The 15,187-nt window shown below is 37.4% G+C and overlaps 1 protein-coding gene across 7 annotated transcripts in view; it reads left to right on the forward strand.

Moving 5' to 3' along the window:
* LOC105224980 (uncharacterized) overlaps positions 1-15,187 on the forward strand; it is a 99,034-nt gene that overhangs the window by 38,842 nt on the left and 45,005 nt on the right. For 3 of the 7 annotated variants that reach the window (XM_019989780.3, XM_019989781.3, XM_049456308.1), the window contains one exon: positions 10,331-10,391. In XM_019989780.3, coding sequence (XP_019845339.2) covers positions 10,331-10,391 — 61 coding nt within the window. Of the gene's footprint in view, positions 1-8,887; positions 10,392-15,187 lie in introns of those variants that run through there. The other 4 variants (XM_049456306.1, XM_011203262.4, XM_019989779.3 and 1 more) reach the window with 2 other exon arrangements.

Here is a 15,187-nt window from a genome sequence, read left to right on the forward strand (position 1 = left end):
GCAGTGTGGAATGGACACATTACCACTTTGTTAGGGTTCGGGGTCCAACTAAATCCCGCTGCCGTACTTTGGGTACCAGACGGGACCTGATTGCAATGCATCTCCACATTCGTCTGACAAAAGGTCAGTTCTTCCAGTACTCGGGATACACCCCGAGGGGCCAGTCCGCATGACCAGATTGGAGCGAACTCCAAGGGCTCCTGCACCCCGTGGTACCAGAATTAAGCCTTCGGTCAGACCTCGTAGCCGAAGCTACTACCAGTTGAGGTTCTATACTGCTCTGGATTGGTGACTACAAGTTGGACCACATACGCACACTACATGTACATCCCATTCACACAATAAGCCAACCCTAATTCTCAGTTAAACGCCTTCGCCGCCTAAACACTTCACGCGCAAACAACTCGAACAGTTCGGCATTCCGACTGGTGGAGATCACACCGCTATCATCTAAACATCCATCAATCCAACTAATCCCCAGTTCACGCAGATCTGTAATGTCCATTCTGGTATTACGTGCACCCAGTCCTTTACTCCCGCTCCACAAAAACATTCCGACCTATAAGATAGGTGGTTCTGATGCAAAATACATATATTCAGAGGTCCATGCCTCGTAAGCAGAAAACCCAGACTCAGACAGAATTTGAAGTCTGGATTACCCTCAACAAACCCAACGTCGCGAATGTACGTATGACCCTGACCCTATCATCTAGAAGCCTCCTGCTCTCCAGATATCTCTCCACATCATCATCGGAAATCCAGTAATGGATGGACATGGCTTAACCGACTTATAATCATTTATATACTTATACCTATAGGGTCTATTGTGACAAACTTAATATGCGCTGGAAAAGCCATAAGTCAAAACCCACTGACTTATCAAGCTTAGTTCGTCTATAAATTTTTAATTCGCCAACATTCAGACATTCAGCAATCTAACGCATAGTCTCATGAGATCTGAACATTTTTTTGCCACAGAAAACATCCCACCTAAAACAACAACAACGAATTAAACAAAAAGTCACCAACAATTTGAATTAAAAATGCAACGGGAAAAAACTTGAATTGTCCAAAACATAAAATTTGAGATGAGTTGGACTTTGGTTGCGGCCATTGGGCCATTTGTTGGCCATTTGTGGCAGTGGCCGTAACTGCTCACTCTGACTTCGGCAGTCACAACAAGAGCGACATCAACACCAACTTGGACTTGGTCTTGGCTCGTTGATGGCTGGCCATTCTGCGGTTTCACTACCGTCTGTTGTCACCGTGGTCGACTCAGCTCTGTCTGCGATTGCTACATACTAACTAACCACTACGACTAATGTATTATACTACGATTACAACCGAATTGTTGCTATTTCTGTGTTGTTACGTCGCACATGCGCGTGTCAGTTGTGTACAATGAATTTTCCTTTATTTCATTTATTTGTTTTCTGTTTTTCTTTCTTTCGCTCTTTTGTTTTTGGTCTGAGGTCTTAGGTTAGAGGTTTCCATCACAGACTTGGCCTAATAGAGCTTGTTCGTACGAGTACATCTGACACAGAGCGTATGCCCTGCTTGACTTGACTTGTCTGTCATTTTCAATTTCGTTTTCATTTCCTTTTTCGACACACACACACACACATACACATACAAATACAACAAACATATTTCCCTCTGTTGCACAAAAAGTTATAAGAAACAAAAATTCAACTCAACGTAGTTCATTGAGGTTTGCATTTGCGCTTTTCCTTTGGTGTTGTTGCTGATTTTTTGCTTTTTGCTGTTGCTTTTGCTTGATCTAGCTTCGTCGCATTTCGCCTTCAACTTTAATTTAGTTTATAGTTTATCTGCGCATTAGTTACTGTTATTATTATTGTTATTGTTTTAGTGTTTCTTGTTGGTGTTATTAAAGTTGAATCACCTTCCAAATTGAGCGCGCGATCCGAGCAAAACCATCTGCACAGTGTCAGCAAACGCACTGTGGGAGTTACCAAGCAAATATAAGGCGAAATTGAGCGAGCAATTCGTAGATCCATTTGAATCTGTGTCTCTTGTTAAAGAACAGTGTCAGCTTGAGGTTTTTGACGGAGAGACTGTAGTTGCGGCTTTGATCCATTGCAAATAGTTTTTAAAACCCTGTATACAATTTCATATATTTGTACCTGATTTTGGGTTTTATTTGTTTTAAAAATCAACAGGGAAGCTATCAGGCTGAGCTTCTCTGCTGAAATCTCTCTGATATTACGTATATTTCCCTATCATATGTATATTAACATTCACATCTTATTTTGTCTATCTATAGTATTTAAGTCTAATATGGATTTAAACTATAAGCAATAAATGTACTTGAAAACCTTCCCTTGATCTCTCTAATTTATCTTTTCGATCTTTCTCAGAAAATTCAAGAAACACTTTCTTCACAGCCCATATACTGAACAGAAAATATATCACCAGTTAGTTAGTCTCCTAATTAATATCCATGTATAGAAGATGTTTATGTGACTAAAAGAAGTCTTTCATCCCAAGTAGATATAATAATAATGAGATAAATAATTGAATTCCCTAAAAAAAGGTTAATCGAATGGCTCGAACGCCCAGACAATAACAATATTTATACTGAATACCATTTTTGTTAATAATTCGGAACAAAATTGAAACCTTGAAACCTTGATTTGGGATTAAACAAGAAATACCATTAATTTCGGCTGCAATGAAGCTATAATACTTTTCATAGGTGGATTCTTTATAGCAACTACATATTTACATGCATAACTAAATCTGAAAACGCAACCGGCCAATGGTTTGTATCCACCGGAAAATATTTCACTACTTTTTTCTAATATGGAAAACGGAATTTTCATGTAGTTCTTGATTATTTGTTTGACTATTTGGTATAGAGATCCAATATGAAAATGTTCGGAGATTATAGAGTTGCCTTTATATACCGTAAAAAAATTAAAAGTTTTTCCATAGAAGGACTTGGTTTTGTCCGATCAATTTGTATGGCAGTATATACTATAGCAGCCCGATTTCGACTGTTCCGATAAATATACAACTTCTTGAGAGAGTTGTACTTAATTTCTGATCGAGATCTCAAGAACTGAGAGACTAGTTACCGTAAATCGCTATCAGCCTTTATAAGCATAACCCAAAGGCTGTTCGACGTTTCCTTTAAAATGTTACAAACTTACCCTGTTAATTAAAAATCCAGTTTAACGGTAATAATTGGTAATAAGAGCATACAGATATGTACCGGAGTAAAATAATCCGAGGATTAAACCTTGGAAATTATTTCAATCAAAGCTTGTATAAAATTAAAGAGTAAGATCATTTGCGAGTCAGAAAACTCATCGGGCATCGGCCCAAAAAAAATTGATTTTTTTGAACGAATTTATACTTGAGAGAGGCTTAAAAATCGAAATTATTAAAATAACTCTAATTTTTTCATTTTTAATTTGTTCATTACTTGACAAATATATCTAAGAAGTTCGTGTGAAAGTCGATCATTCCAGCCGTTTCGGAGAAAATTTTCTCACCGATTCTGACGTTTCGAGAAAAAAATACACTCATATCTCCTAATTTCTACATTTGCTCTGAAAACAACGTTTTGAGATAAAAATAGTAAACCTTATTTCTCCGATCCTTACCTGACAAATATATCTACATTTTTCTCACTGACTCTGAAGACAACGTTTCCAGCCGTTCCCACGACAGTCGGATCTACGTAACCGGAATGAACTCTGATTTTAATCCGGTCAAGGACTGTTCACTCGGCATAATTCGGCCGCTACAGCAACAACAACGTTTCCTGAAAAAGTCTACTCATATCTTCGAAACTTCTAGATTTCGGATCATCTTGCAATTTTCTGAGAATATTAGCAAATATTCTTGTAATCCATACAGCTATATGCAAGGAAATTGATTAATTAACAGCACATAACCTAAGTTCTCGCTACACTGTGCTTTGCCGATGACTCGCGCACCGTCACGCTGCGAAGTGCGCCGAAGCGGCATGATCATCGTGAGATCTAGGCCAATTGTGCAATCACAGTTGTGGTTAAAGTAATATTCAAACCGAAGACCGCGTAGTACCCCTCCGCCATACACAGTTCTATACTTTAGGGCCCAGAAAAGAGAACCACGCTCGTGTAGCAGATTAGTAGATGTTGAGGGTGGAAAGGCGGACAATACGCAGCACCCGACCAAGACTACAAACAGCTTTATATGCGAATAAGCTTTGTTTAAGTCAACGACGAGCGTGCTGACAGCACAAGCGCAAATATGAAGAATTACTCATAAAAATGTGGCAAGTTGTTACTAATGAATATGTAGATGAGCACAAAACAACAACAATAGTAAGATATAAAAAATTTGTTTTGTTTGGTGTTGTGTGAAATGGGTCGAGGTTTCGAGGCTGACCAAAAGCACACGCACACACCCAACAATAAATTAAGTGTGTTACAATTAATTGCTGCTTCTGCGCATGTGTGCGTGCGTCTGCGCTTAATGTGTGTACGTGCGTGCGCTTTGCCCACTTTTTCTTGACCATTCATGCAGTTTCCAATTTAAAATCGAGTTCAACGCAACCTAATGAATGCAATTAAAAGTTTCTTAATTAAATAATTACGCGCTTGCCACATAGAAAGAAGGCAAAAGTAGGAAACTCGCTTTTCGGTGAAATGCCGGAAGCGCATAGGCACATAGGCGCATGCGCGAACCGCTGCATATGCAAGTTCATATTCGCTTGGGTGTGAAATGCATATTTGGTGCGCTTAGAAAACAATAAAAGGCGGCATAAAAAGTGGTGAAGCGAAAATTCGTTAAAATATTGGAATGCTATGCGCTAACACACACACGCACACATACATATGTATATGCGATTGCGATTATGTTGGTGTGTGTGTGCCGGGGAAATGCCAGCGCGCTAGAAAATTGAAAACAATTCAAAATGCATATTCAATTTTTCAATTCCTGCATTTTATGCACTCGAATTTCTCATTTGCTTTCACGCACACACACACATACATACAAATGCTTATGCATAATTTTTATTACATTTTTTTTTGGTTTTCGCTCACTCGAAATCAGCGCATTTGCTGCTGCGTCATTTTGCCGCGCCGCGTGCAGCGTCTGGTGCAAGTACGTGAGCGCCGCTTGCCGCCATTCAATTGAGAAATCTCAAGGAAATTGATGCATTACAGAAATATATAATGAAACGACAACAACAACAGCAACGACAAATCAGCGGCAAAATAAAGCTGAAAGCGCACCAACAACAATGCATTGCAATGCATATTTAAAGTCGCAATTGGGAGCCGCATGAAGTCATCTGCCGTGCAAATGCGCCAAAAACAACAACAACGACAACAGCTTACTACTGGCGTTTGCCGACTGCGCAAGGAAAAGATTGCATTGTACGAAAACGGCATGCAACAGGCAAACGAGTGACTCAATTGCAGTTATGATTGTTGTTGTTGTTGTGATTGTTTTTGCCTTGCTGGGCTGTTGTGAATCTGCTTGCGGGTGGAAATTTGCATAATGCATAGTGCAAAAAAGTGCATAAAGAATAAACAAAAAATAATACAACAAAGGTGCATCAGATATATTGTTGTTGTAGTTATATGTGTGAGTGTGTGTGTAGAAACGCAAACTGGAAATCAGCAAACGAGATACTAGTATAAGAAATACATCAAATGCCAGCAATTAGAACTTCAAAACAAAAAAATTAAAAAAAAAATAAAATTAAAATTAAAAAAATTAATTTCGGCTGCACCAAAGCTATAATACCTTTCAGAGGTGCACAAAAATGTATAAAAATATATTCAACTTGATTTTGATCACTCCATTCGTTTGACTGCTATATGTTATAGTAAACCGATCTGAACAATTTGCTCGGAGATTGTACCCTTACCGTCTTGGTGTTGCATACTTCAATGCAAACTTAATATACCCTGTTGAGGGTGTATTAGGTCAGGTTAGGTTAAACTGGTAGGCTAATAAGCCACGCATAGACCAGTTTTGGTTCTTTGCGATACCAGATGAAGTTCCTAGGTCCAAGAGAAGAGATGATCTATTGTTTGAATGATGCCTGCACTCTTCTCGATCTATCAACCCCATTCTGCGGACGTGTGCCGCCACCAGACAGTAACCAGTTAGTATTCCGATCATGTTTCTACAGTCCTTCCAATCGAGTGCCAGTAGGAATTTTGCGTACTTCCAATCTACCGTTTTGACTACATGACTTTTCCAGCTTTGCAACCAGGTAGCTCGTTCCATCGGGTTTTAATTTTCTTTACCATACTTTTGTTGAGGATATAATAAATAAATATAAATGTAATAAAAGCTTAAAATATACCATTAAAAGCCCTTGCTTGCAAATCAACACTAAATCTTCTGCGCGGAATATCCATTTGCTCGTACACACCCAACATTATGCAACTACTATACAATTATTCATATTACGTTCTCACTATTTTTGGTCTTAAGTATTCACTCTAGCTTGTTAAAGTTGCTTTGAAATCCGATACTTTGAAGCCTCACACTTGTCTGCATTGTTTTAACAGCAATTATAACGGTTTAGCAAACTTGTTACATAAATATTTGAAGTTATTAAGAAGAGCGACTACGAAAGAGTAGATGATCAAATGCTTGCTTATCGCAGCTCATGAATAAATAAATAGCAAAAATGCAGTCTTAAGAAGATATTAAAAAATAACCCATATATATTTGTATAAGTATGTAAATTTATATCTTTCGTGTAAGTAGTTATCATGCTCGTTAACAACTTGCTAACTAGTAATTCTTTTAGCATACGAAGTAGTTGGGTACTTTTAAGCTGACTTTTCTTATTGGGTCGAAAAAGATAAATCTTCTTATTGTAACGCTAACTTTAAGCTTTCTGAATGCTTGAATTTTTTCATCTATTATTACGCTTAGTAATTCTTCAAATTTAATATGACCTATTTAAGGGTGTTCATTAAGATAAATCTCATATTCCGGGCTTAAGTAAGTTTTTGTCAAGCACTCGAACCGTTTAACTAAAACGGTTTTACACGTTTCTATCATCACGTTTTATATAAGAGAGTAACACAAAATGCTCAGATAAATTTATATGGATGATAAAATTTCTGGTAATAACAAGGTCTCCTCTATAGGTTGCTTTGGGAGTTTTGACAGCGGTTGTTTATAAATTCCTAATTATTTAATATATTTTGACTTTGCAATATTATATGTGTACATATGTATAGGTATAAATAGGTTATACAACTTTTCCAGATTATGTTAGTGATTTACTTTTTATGGGTTAGGAAGGTATTGTATTACTGATCACTAACAGGATATATAATTCGGAACATTGGCATATGTAAAACGCGAAAGCAAAACACATGCTTTATTCCGAACATCCGTGATCTAAATCGGAGTTTAAAATTCTGAGTTCAAGTTAATTCTTCTTCATTTTTATTGGCGTAGGTACCACTTTCGCTGTTAGGCGCCAATTGGAGATTCCAAGTGTAGCCAGGTCCACTCCAACGGATATGAGGTCATCCTCTTTCAACCTGAATAAAGCAAAACTCACAGCGGGTTTGTTATGTCCCATGATATCGATGTTATCGGCCTACGCCACCAGAAAGCAGGAGTGTTTTTGGCGTGTTTAACTGCTTAAGGTAGTAGTCTGGTAACTTATGCATATTTTGATGACTTCTTTGGAGGGTGGTTTTTTATAGGAAAATAAAAATGAATTATCTTGAATATTTAGAGTGTTTTTGTTTACATGTTGAAATAATAAAAAAAAATGTATTTGAAAAATTTAATACTTTATTACCATTATTATTGTCACTCGAAGTTGGAACCTCAAAAAAAAAATGCACGTGGGCGGCCCGGGTGATTTTGGCCCTTGATGGTATCTGAAATCAAATATTCATGTTTATTCGTAATCTATAGACATGCCATTCTGGTCGGAACTACTGAAGTTAAATTTCAAGGGTAAATAACAAAATGGCGGACTTTAAAAAAATATAGTCCTTTTATTTTGCGAAGAAAGGGTTGTGAAATAGAAAGTTAGGGGTGAAAAAAGTTCTCTTATAAGTGTGTATAATAGCTGTTAAAATTTGAAAGCAATCGGTTCAGTAGAAAAAAAATTAGGACCCGGGCCGACCAGAAAAACAATGTTTTGAGAAAAACTCGTTTAAAGTTCAACAACTCCGAGAGAGGGGACTCCGAGGCGCGTTAGGAAACTCGAGGAAACTCGTTATAACTCCCGAAATATTTCGAATTTCTGTCTGAAATTTTGACAGTATATTTTTTGATATTATTTTTGAACCCAAGTTACCAGACTACTACCTTAAATAAGTGTTCTGTTGCGTCTCCATTACCTGCGTAATTTTTTCAGAAATATCTGGGACAAAGTCGAGTAGTTTCTAAATATTTAATTTTTAATGCGATTTACTTCTTTTTTAACATCATTACTGTAATACATAGGTTACTCAAAAACTGTCTATTCTCATATTTATGATCTACATACTTTCTTTCTTTGACCCTTGACCAATAACATCAGTGGGCGCCACTTTCAAAAAATAATTTCTCCAAAATGCCTTTTTTATTACACTAGTACATTAATGCACTTGAGGCCAAGAATTGTATAGTTAAACGCAGCTGTTCGAGTTTTTGGTATACTTGTTGTTTATTATGATATTTTTGTAGATATTTTTTTTGGGAATTTTTTACTTTATTCTATTTTTTAGTGATGTTGTACATATGTAAAGCCAAATTTTGGCTGACTTTAAATATTTTATTTGACATGTGTCTAATGTTAGCTGCAAAGCGATGATAATGCTGATGTAAACATAAGTAAACTTGTTCTGAATGATGCTACAGAAAATATAATGCACACCTATTGAATTAAATATTAATGCCCACAGCGCCGAAAATTGTGACAGTTCGAGAAGAATACCAAGTTAAAAAAAATATGAGAGTTTATAAAAGTAAATTAAAAAAATAAGACACTCAATGCCAATAATTACACAATGAAAAGAAAAAAGAGACCATAAAGATAAAGCCAACCACAGCAACAAAAAGTAAACTATAACAAAAAACAACAAAAAAATTGTAATTTGAAATGTTCGTAATTTGTGAGAGTGTAAATTAATGTTTTACAAATGATCGAATGGTGGTAATTCTACTACTATCGCCGCCGCCACCAACGCCACAACCACCGTACACAACAACAGAAACAGCAGCAGCAGCAGTAACAAGCACAAATGGCTGTGATGGAGGATCAAACGATAGCAGCACCGTATCGACGACATCGACCGGCGATACCGTTATACCCACCATCTATACCGACAACAAAGGAATACCACTGCCAAACGAAGCCACATACCAGCACTATCAACCACCCCAACCACCGGCGCCAACGGCAATTGTACAAACACAACAACATCATCACCAGCCACAGCCACATCACCCACAACTTCATGCGCCTGGCGAATACGAACGGCAGCGTCAACGACGTCACCGTGCGCATTCGTTGCATGAAAAAACAGCACAACAACAAACCAAATCCTACCACCATACAGCCGCAGCACCACCACGATCTAGTCATTTGCGTAGTGCAGAAGCAAGAAACACCAGCGAACGTGTTGGATATTCAAACACGGCGTACACACAACATGCGCGGCGCGCATACGCTAGGCAGCACGGTCGCGTTAACGAGGAGCGTGCCGGCAAGATGCCTGGTACAGGGTATCCACCAAGAATTATCGTCTCACCGCCGCCGCCACCGTCGCCACCACTCGACACCGACGCAACAGACTCAATGGCAGCAGCGCCAGCACCACCGCCGCCGCCGCCGCCTCTGCCGAAGAGCCAGCCACCCTACAGCCCTGGCTATTGCTGTTGGTGTGGCGAGGTGCAACCGCATCTGCATTCACATCCATCGTGTACGAATCCGCTGCCAAAACCGCCCAGAAGTGGCGCAACCCACAGTGCGACTACCACTGCCTCTGCTGCGTCCTCCAGTACTCCGCGCGTTGGTACGACGCGCAGAAATACAACCGCTGGAAGGACGCCGCAAGCGCGTTGGTCCATTCCACCAGCACAAGAACCCGCCAACTACACCACTCACCAGTGGCGTCAACACATCACACCAACGCACTCGCTTCCTTCTTTTCTACCTGCTTCTTATGCTCCTCCAACAATGCGACAACAACAAATGCCACCAGCCAATGCGAATTATTACAACTATAGCAAATACGACAACAACAACAACAACAATTATAATAATACTAACACCAATGATTATGTACGCCACGTGACACGTGTTAATTTCTATGATGTTGTTACTTCGCAGGTCGAATTCGAGCCCAAAGATGATAGTGATGAATGCGATACGGAAGCTATTACCAAAGAAGGTGAGTGCGATGTTCAAATGAAATATGCTAATATAATGTACATAGTATGTGTACTTTAGTAACGTATTAACTTCTAGTATATATTATGTTTATCTAGCCGAGTAAAGTACGACTTTATATACGTTAGATCGTTAAGTTGATGTGAGAGATTGGCTTTTGCACATTTTATGAAGTCAGTAATATGCAACAAAGTTAGAACTGATTTTAAATTGTATTCAGCCTTGCTGTTTATAATATAGAAGTGCTTAGTTCAAGGTCTTTTGATGAATGTATGTTTATTTATTTATCTTACATTTGATCATTGACAATCAGGAGCCTCATTGCAGTTCCCAGTCTGTCTGTCTTATACTCGTATCTTCTTTTCCTTCAAGTTCGGTTAGATGTCACGTCATAGGAAAGTTCTAATAGGTCTGGATCTAGACTTAGTACATCCTACCTTCTACTTCCATTATCAACAGCCATAGCCACCAGGAACGCGGCAACACGATAGACTTCAGTTTGCTATGTCCACAGGTCATACTTTTACGCCCATTGGCGAACAAAGCGAATCGTATCCGGTATCTTTTTCCTAAATCACTCCCATTCTCTTGGACTGCTAAAATAGCGCCTCGAATCCATTAGGCAAGAAGTCTTGCTGAAATTGGTGTGCCAAGTGTCACAAAAATCCGCATATCTACTAAATTTGGTTGTAACCCCCTATTAGCAACTTGGCATTTTGCATGGACTTGTTGCCAATACTTGTCTCTGCCTACTCCTTCTTTCCTACGGAGGAGCTCCTTTATGGTATGAGACCCACCGCGATGAAGGATTCAGGTCTTACCATGTTAGATGCTGCGGAGCGGCCGAGTTCATCAGCCAGTTCATTTTCAACTATACTTTTGGGACCGGGCACCCAGATAAGATGCAGTTGGTAACATTCCAATAGACTGCACACTCCAGCTTCAGTAGAGATTTGATCTCGTAGGTAGAAATTGTTTTAGGCGCCACTTGACTGTCGCTAATTATGATTATACGTTCGTTGCGATAGTTGCGTTTATCTCTACGTACGTATGGCAAAAACTACGGCTTGAAAATTCTCGAAATACTACCCATAGATTTGGAGAGCTTGGTGCGTGATCCTGCAACTCCTGTACTAATAGCTTCCGACGTGTTCGAACCGTTGGTGTCCACTTGATTATACTATACCTATGCAGCAGCTAGTTAGTAGAAAGATTCCTTTCAATTACGGTATATTTATCGTTCGCATCGAAAATTAGAAGAATCTTATGCAAATCGTTTTATATTTAAGTTTTAAAGTTAATATCTTAAGAATTTGTTGTGACACTTTTCAATAATATAAGGACTCTTTAATTCCTATAATGCTTTGACCTTTTCTTGTAACAGACCACATCTCTGATCTCATGTGCCATTAACTTTTACACCTTTAGAGTCGAAGCTATTTTCTTTTTTTCTGTTGCATCTAAGGTCACAGAGGTAAACCAATAATATTAGTTAGCCATATTATCAATAAAAATAATCTAACTATAATATCCACCAATTTATCAAAGAAGCTGCTTGCCACTGCTTTCAGTAATTTTCTAATTTTAGAATTCTACTAAATCATTAAGATTAACAATTAATCTGATTTACAATTCAAAACAAAAATTTGGTATCATATAGCCATTAAATAAAAGCTTAAATCACGACCCGCCCAACTTCTCACTAATTGCCTCACTTCAAATGAAGTATTTTCGCATTATTTTAAGTATTTTTCGAAAATCACGTACGTGCCGTTACTGCAATATCAAAGTGAGGCGTACGAGACATTTCAAGAGCACTTGTGTAGTACATTAATGACAAGGTCTATAGGTACATTTTATTTTATATACATACATAGATACACATATGTACTTATATCCACATTACTGATTCAAGGAACCAATAAAGTTCGATATCGATTGGAATACAAAATAATTATTTTCTACCTGACTTTAATTGCGCCTAATAGGCATCTAATAAAATAGGTTATATGCGACAAGCCGTTTCCTTTCCCACCGTTATATATATATATGTATATGGTGTTTGTTATTTGAACCGGGTATACATATTTTCTTATGTACTGCAATTATATTGAAAGAGAAAGCGTTACAATTAACATTTTTTAAGCAATGTAAAATTAATACACAAAAGTCTTATTTCTACTTATGCATATCTAGACAGGTACTTGTGGCAGAGACTACACAATTTTTTCTTCAGAAAAATACTGTATGCTTAAAAAGCATAAAACACTTATCTAATAATTACAATCTTACATTGTTAACACATATAGCTATTACGAGTTTAAATATGCCATTTATGTTAGTATAAATAGGAGCGATGGTAAATACAGAGACATTTGGATAAGTCAGGGTGTTTAAATACATGTTTTTTTTTTGCCAAAAAGGCAATGCTTTATTTTCAATTCAGTTTTCATATTTGTACCATTTTAAAATTTATTATTCTCAAAATCCACGAAAAAAAATTTCCACCCGGGGAGTGAAAATAGTCGCAGAAAGGTAACTTCTAACTTAATTCATCAATATTATTGTTCTTTGAAAGCTCAACAGTTCATAATCTTAGTCTATTTCTTCCTCTTTGGCCTTTGTCCTACTCTGATTTATTTGTATCCGTCTTTTGCTTCCACTTTTCTTTAATATATGGAGTGATGGGTATAACTTTTGATCGAAAGAAAAACTCGTTAATGATTTTGCTAGGTTTCAGAAGTATCTGAACCGACCATTGGGCCTTCGGTCTTTAAAAAACTATGGATATTCAGATTTCTACTATCAGAATTTGTTTGTGACGATCTATTTGGACTTTTTGCAATCTAGAGAAGAAGTTTTTAAAGACGCTTTAGTGCATATTATTTAGAATTTTCTTTGTTCTGAGAATCTTTACTTTATAAAGAGTTTTCAGCTAGGGCTGAAAAATGTGATTTTAAAATATTTCTAAGGAGACCAATTCATGGGAGATTAGTATGGAAAATAAGGGGAGTAGTTAAAGCGATCTTCTGGTTTTTTGATATCTCTAGAACTCAACCTACAATCATATTGAGGGGCTAATACATTATTCTATGTTACGTAGGTTGTCTTTTATATTTCAAAAACAAATTTTGATCATCAAAAATCGATTTATTGTTTTTCAAAATATGCTTCTTGAAGATCTAAATACTTTTGCGTGAGCTTAAACCAATTGTCAAGGCACTTTTGCAACTCTGATTGAGGTTTCTCCAAAATATGCGTTCTGAACGTATCAACCGCCTGAAGAGTCGAAAAGCGTTGAACATTTAGTTTATTTTTTCCTACTGGAAAGAAAAGAAGTCAATCAGTCGTAAGTCAGGACTATATGGTGGAAGACTATCAAAATGATGGTTTGAGTGCTCAAAAATGCAGTTGTTTCAGTCGATGTGTGAGAGTTCGCATTGTCGTGATCAATAGTGATCTGTCTTCGCCGTTGGTTTTCCTAAATCTTGAAAGACAACTGGCAAAAAAACGATTGTGTAACACTCAAAATTTACTGTTCTTCTTTATTCTAGTGGTATGGTTGCGATTTGTCCAGTTGTTTCAAAAAAAGGCAACTATTTGCATGGAAGAGCTTGAACACGGCTCATTTTGAAACACCCCTATAATCGACTGCTGTTTACGATCATAGATATGTTTCAAAGCACAGCTATCATATTTTTTTAGACTTCTATCGACACGAGCATTTTTTTTGGCGATGGAGAAATTCTGTTAACAAATATTTTTTACAGCCAAATGGCAAATGTAAATGCATAGTTGTCTCTATCTCATGATGGATCAAATGTCGATTTTTCTCCATTAGTTTGCGCACATCATCAATAGTTTCCCAAACATCAACTGATTTTGGAGACCTTCATGAATTCCGTCTTGACCTTGATCTTCACCTTGATTGAATTCACCATATCATCGATGAACACTGGCTCTTGATGGGGTTTCATCGCTAAATATTGAATTAAGTTCATCACTGCATTATTGCTGAGATAAATGAGAAATGTTCAAAATTTAATTCCATTTTTGGCCGAGATGAATAGTTTAAGTTATCAGTTGTATGTCAAATGTCATACTTTACGATGAAGTTTTCAGTTGCCAGATTGCCACACTAGGGTTGGCAAACCCCCCAGTATAGAAAAGCAACCTGCGTACTGAATTTAATTGTTGATTAATACTCATACTCATAATACTATCCATACACCAACCTTTCATTTTGATGCTTTAGATCTCGGACGTTAAGAAAAAGCTTCAAGCCAAACTTTAGCCAAAGAGTAAACGTCAATTGACGATATACAAAGTGACAGTGATGTGACAACAGTAGTGTTGCATTTCTAATTGAAAAAATTTTGTAATCTCGCGCTTATCGAAATACCCTCGTAAATGTGGTCATAAATATAACCGTTACTCATAAATGCATTTCTGTCACACGACTCCGTGACGTCAAGTCGAAATAAATACAACAAACATTTCAAAGCAGGCTACATAAATGCAATACAAACATATGTATCGACATATATAACCATGCGTGGGTATATATTTATAACACATCGTGAATGGCACACTTATTTATTGAAGTTTAATACACACACGTACACACTCCTATATGCACTTCACGATGCCAACGTCGCGTACACCGTGAATTACCTATTTAGTTTAAATGGCCGGCTACCGCTGACCAAATATGATGAGCGACTGCATTCACTAAAAAATCGTAAAAGGGAAGTGTATTTTTGCTTTATTTCAATTTTATTAAATTATTTTTGAATT

The sequence above is a fragment of the Bactrocera dorsalis genome, chromosome 4 (genome assembly GCF_023373825.1).
Source record: "Bactrocera dorsalis isolate Fly_Bdor chromosome 4, ASM2337382v1, whole genome shotgun sequence".
NCBI classification, from domain to species: domain Eukaryota; kingdom Metazoa; phylum Arthropoda; class Insecta; order Diptera; family Tephritidae; genus Bactrocera; species Bactrocera dorsalis.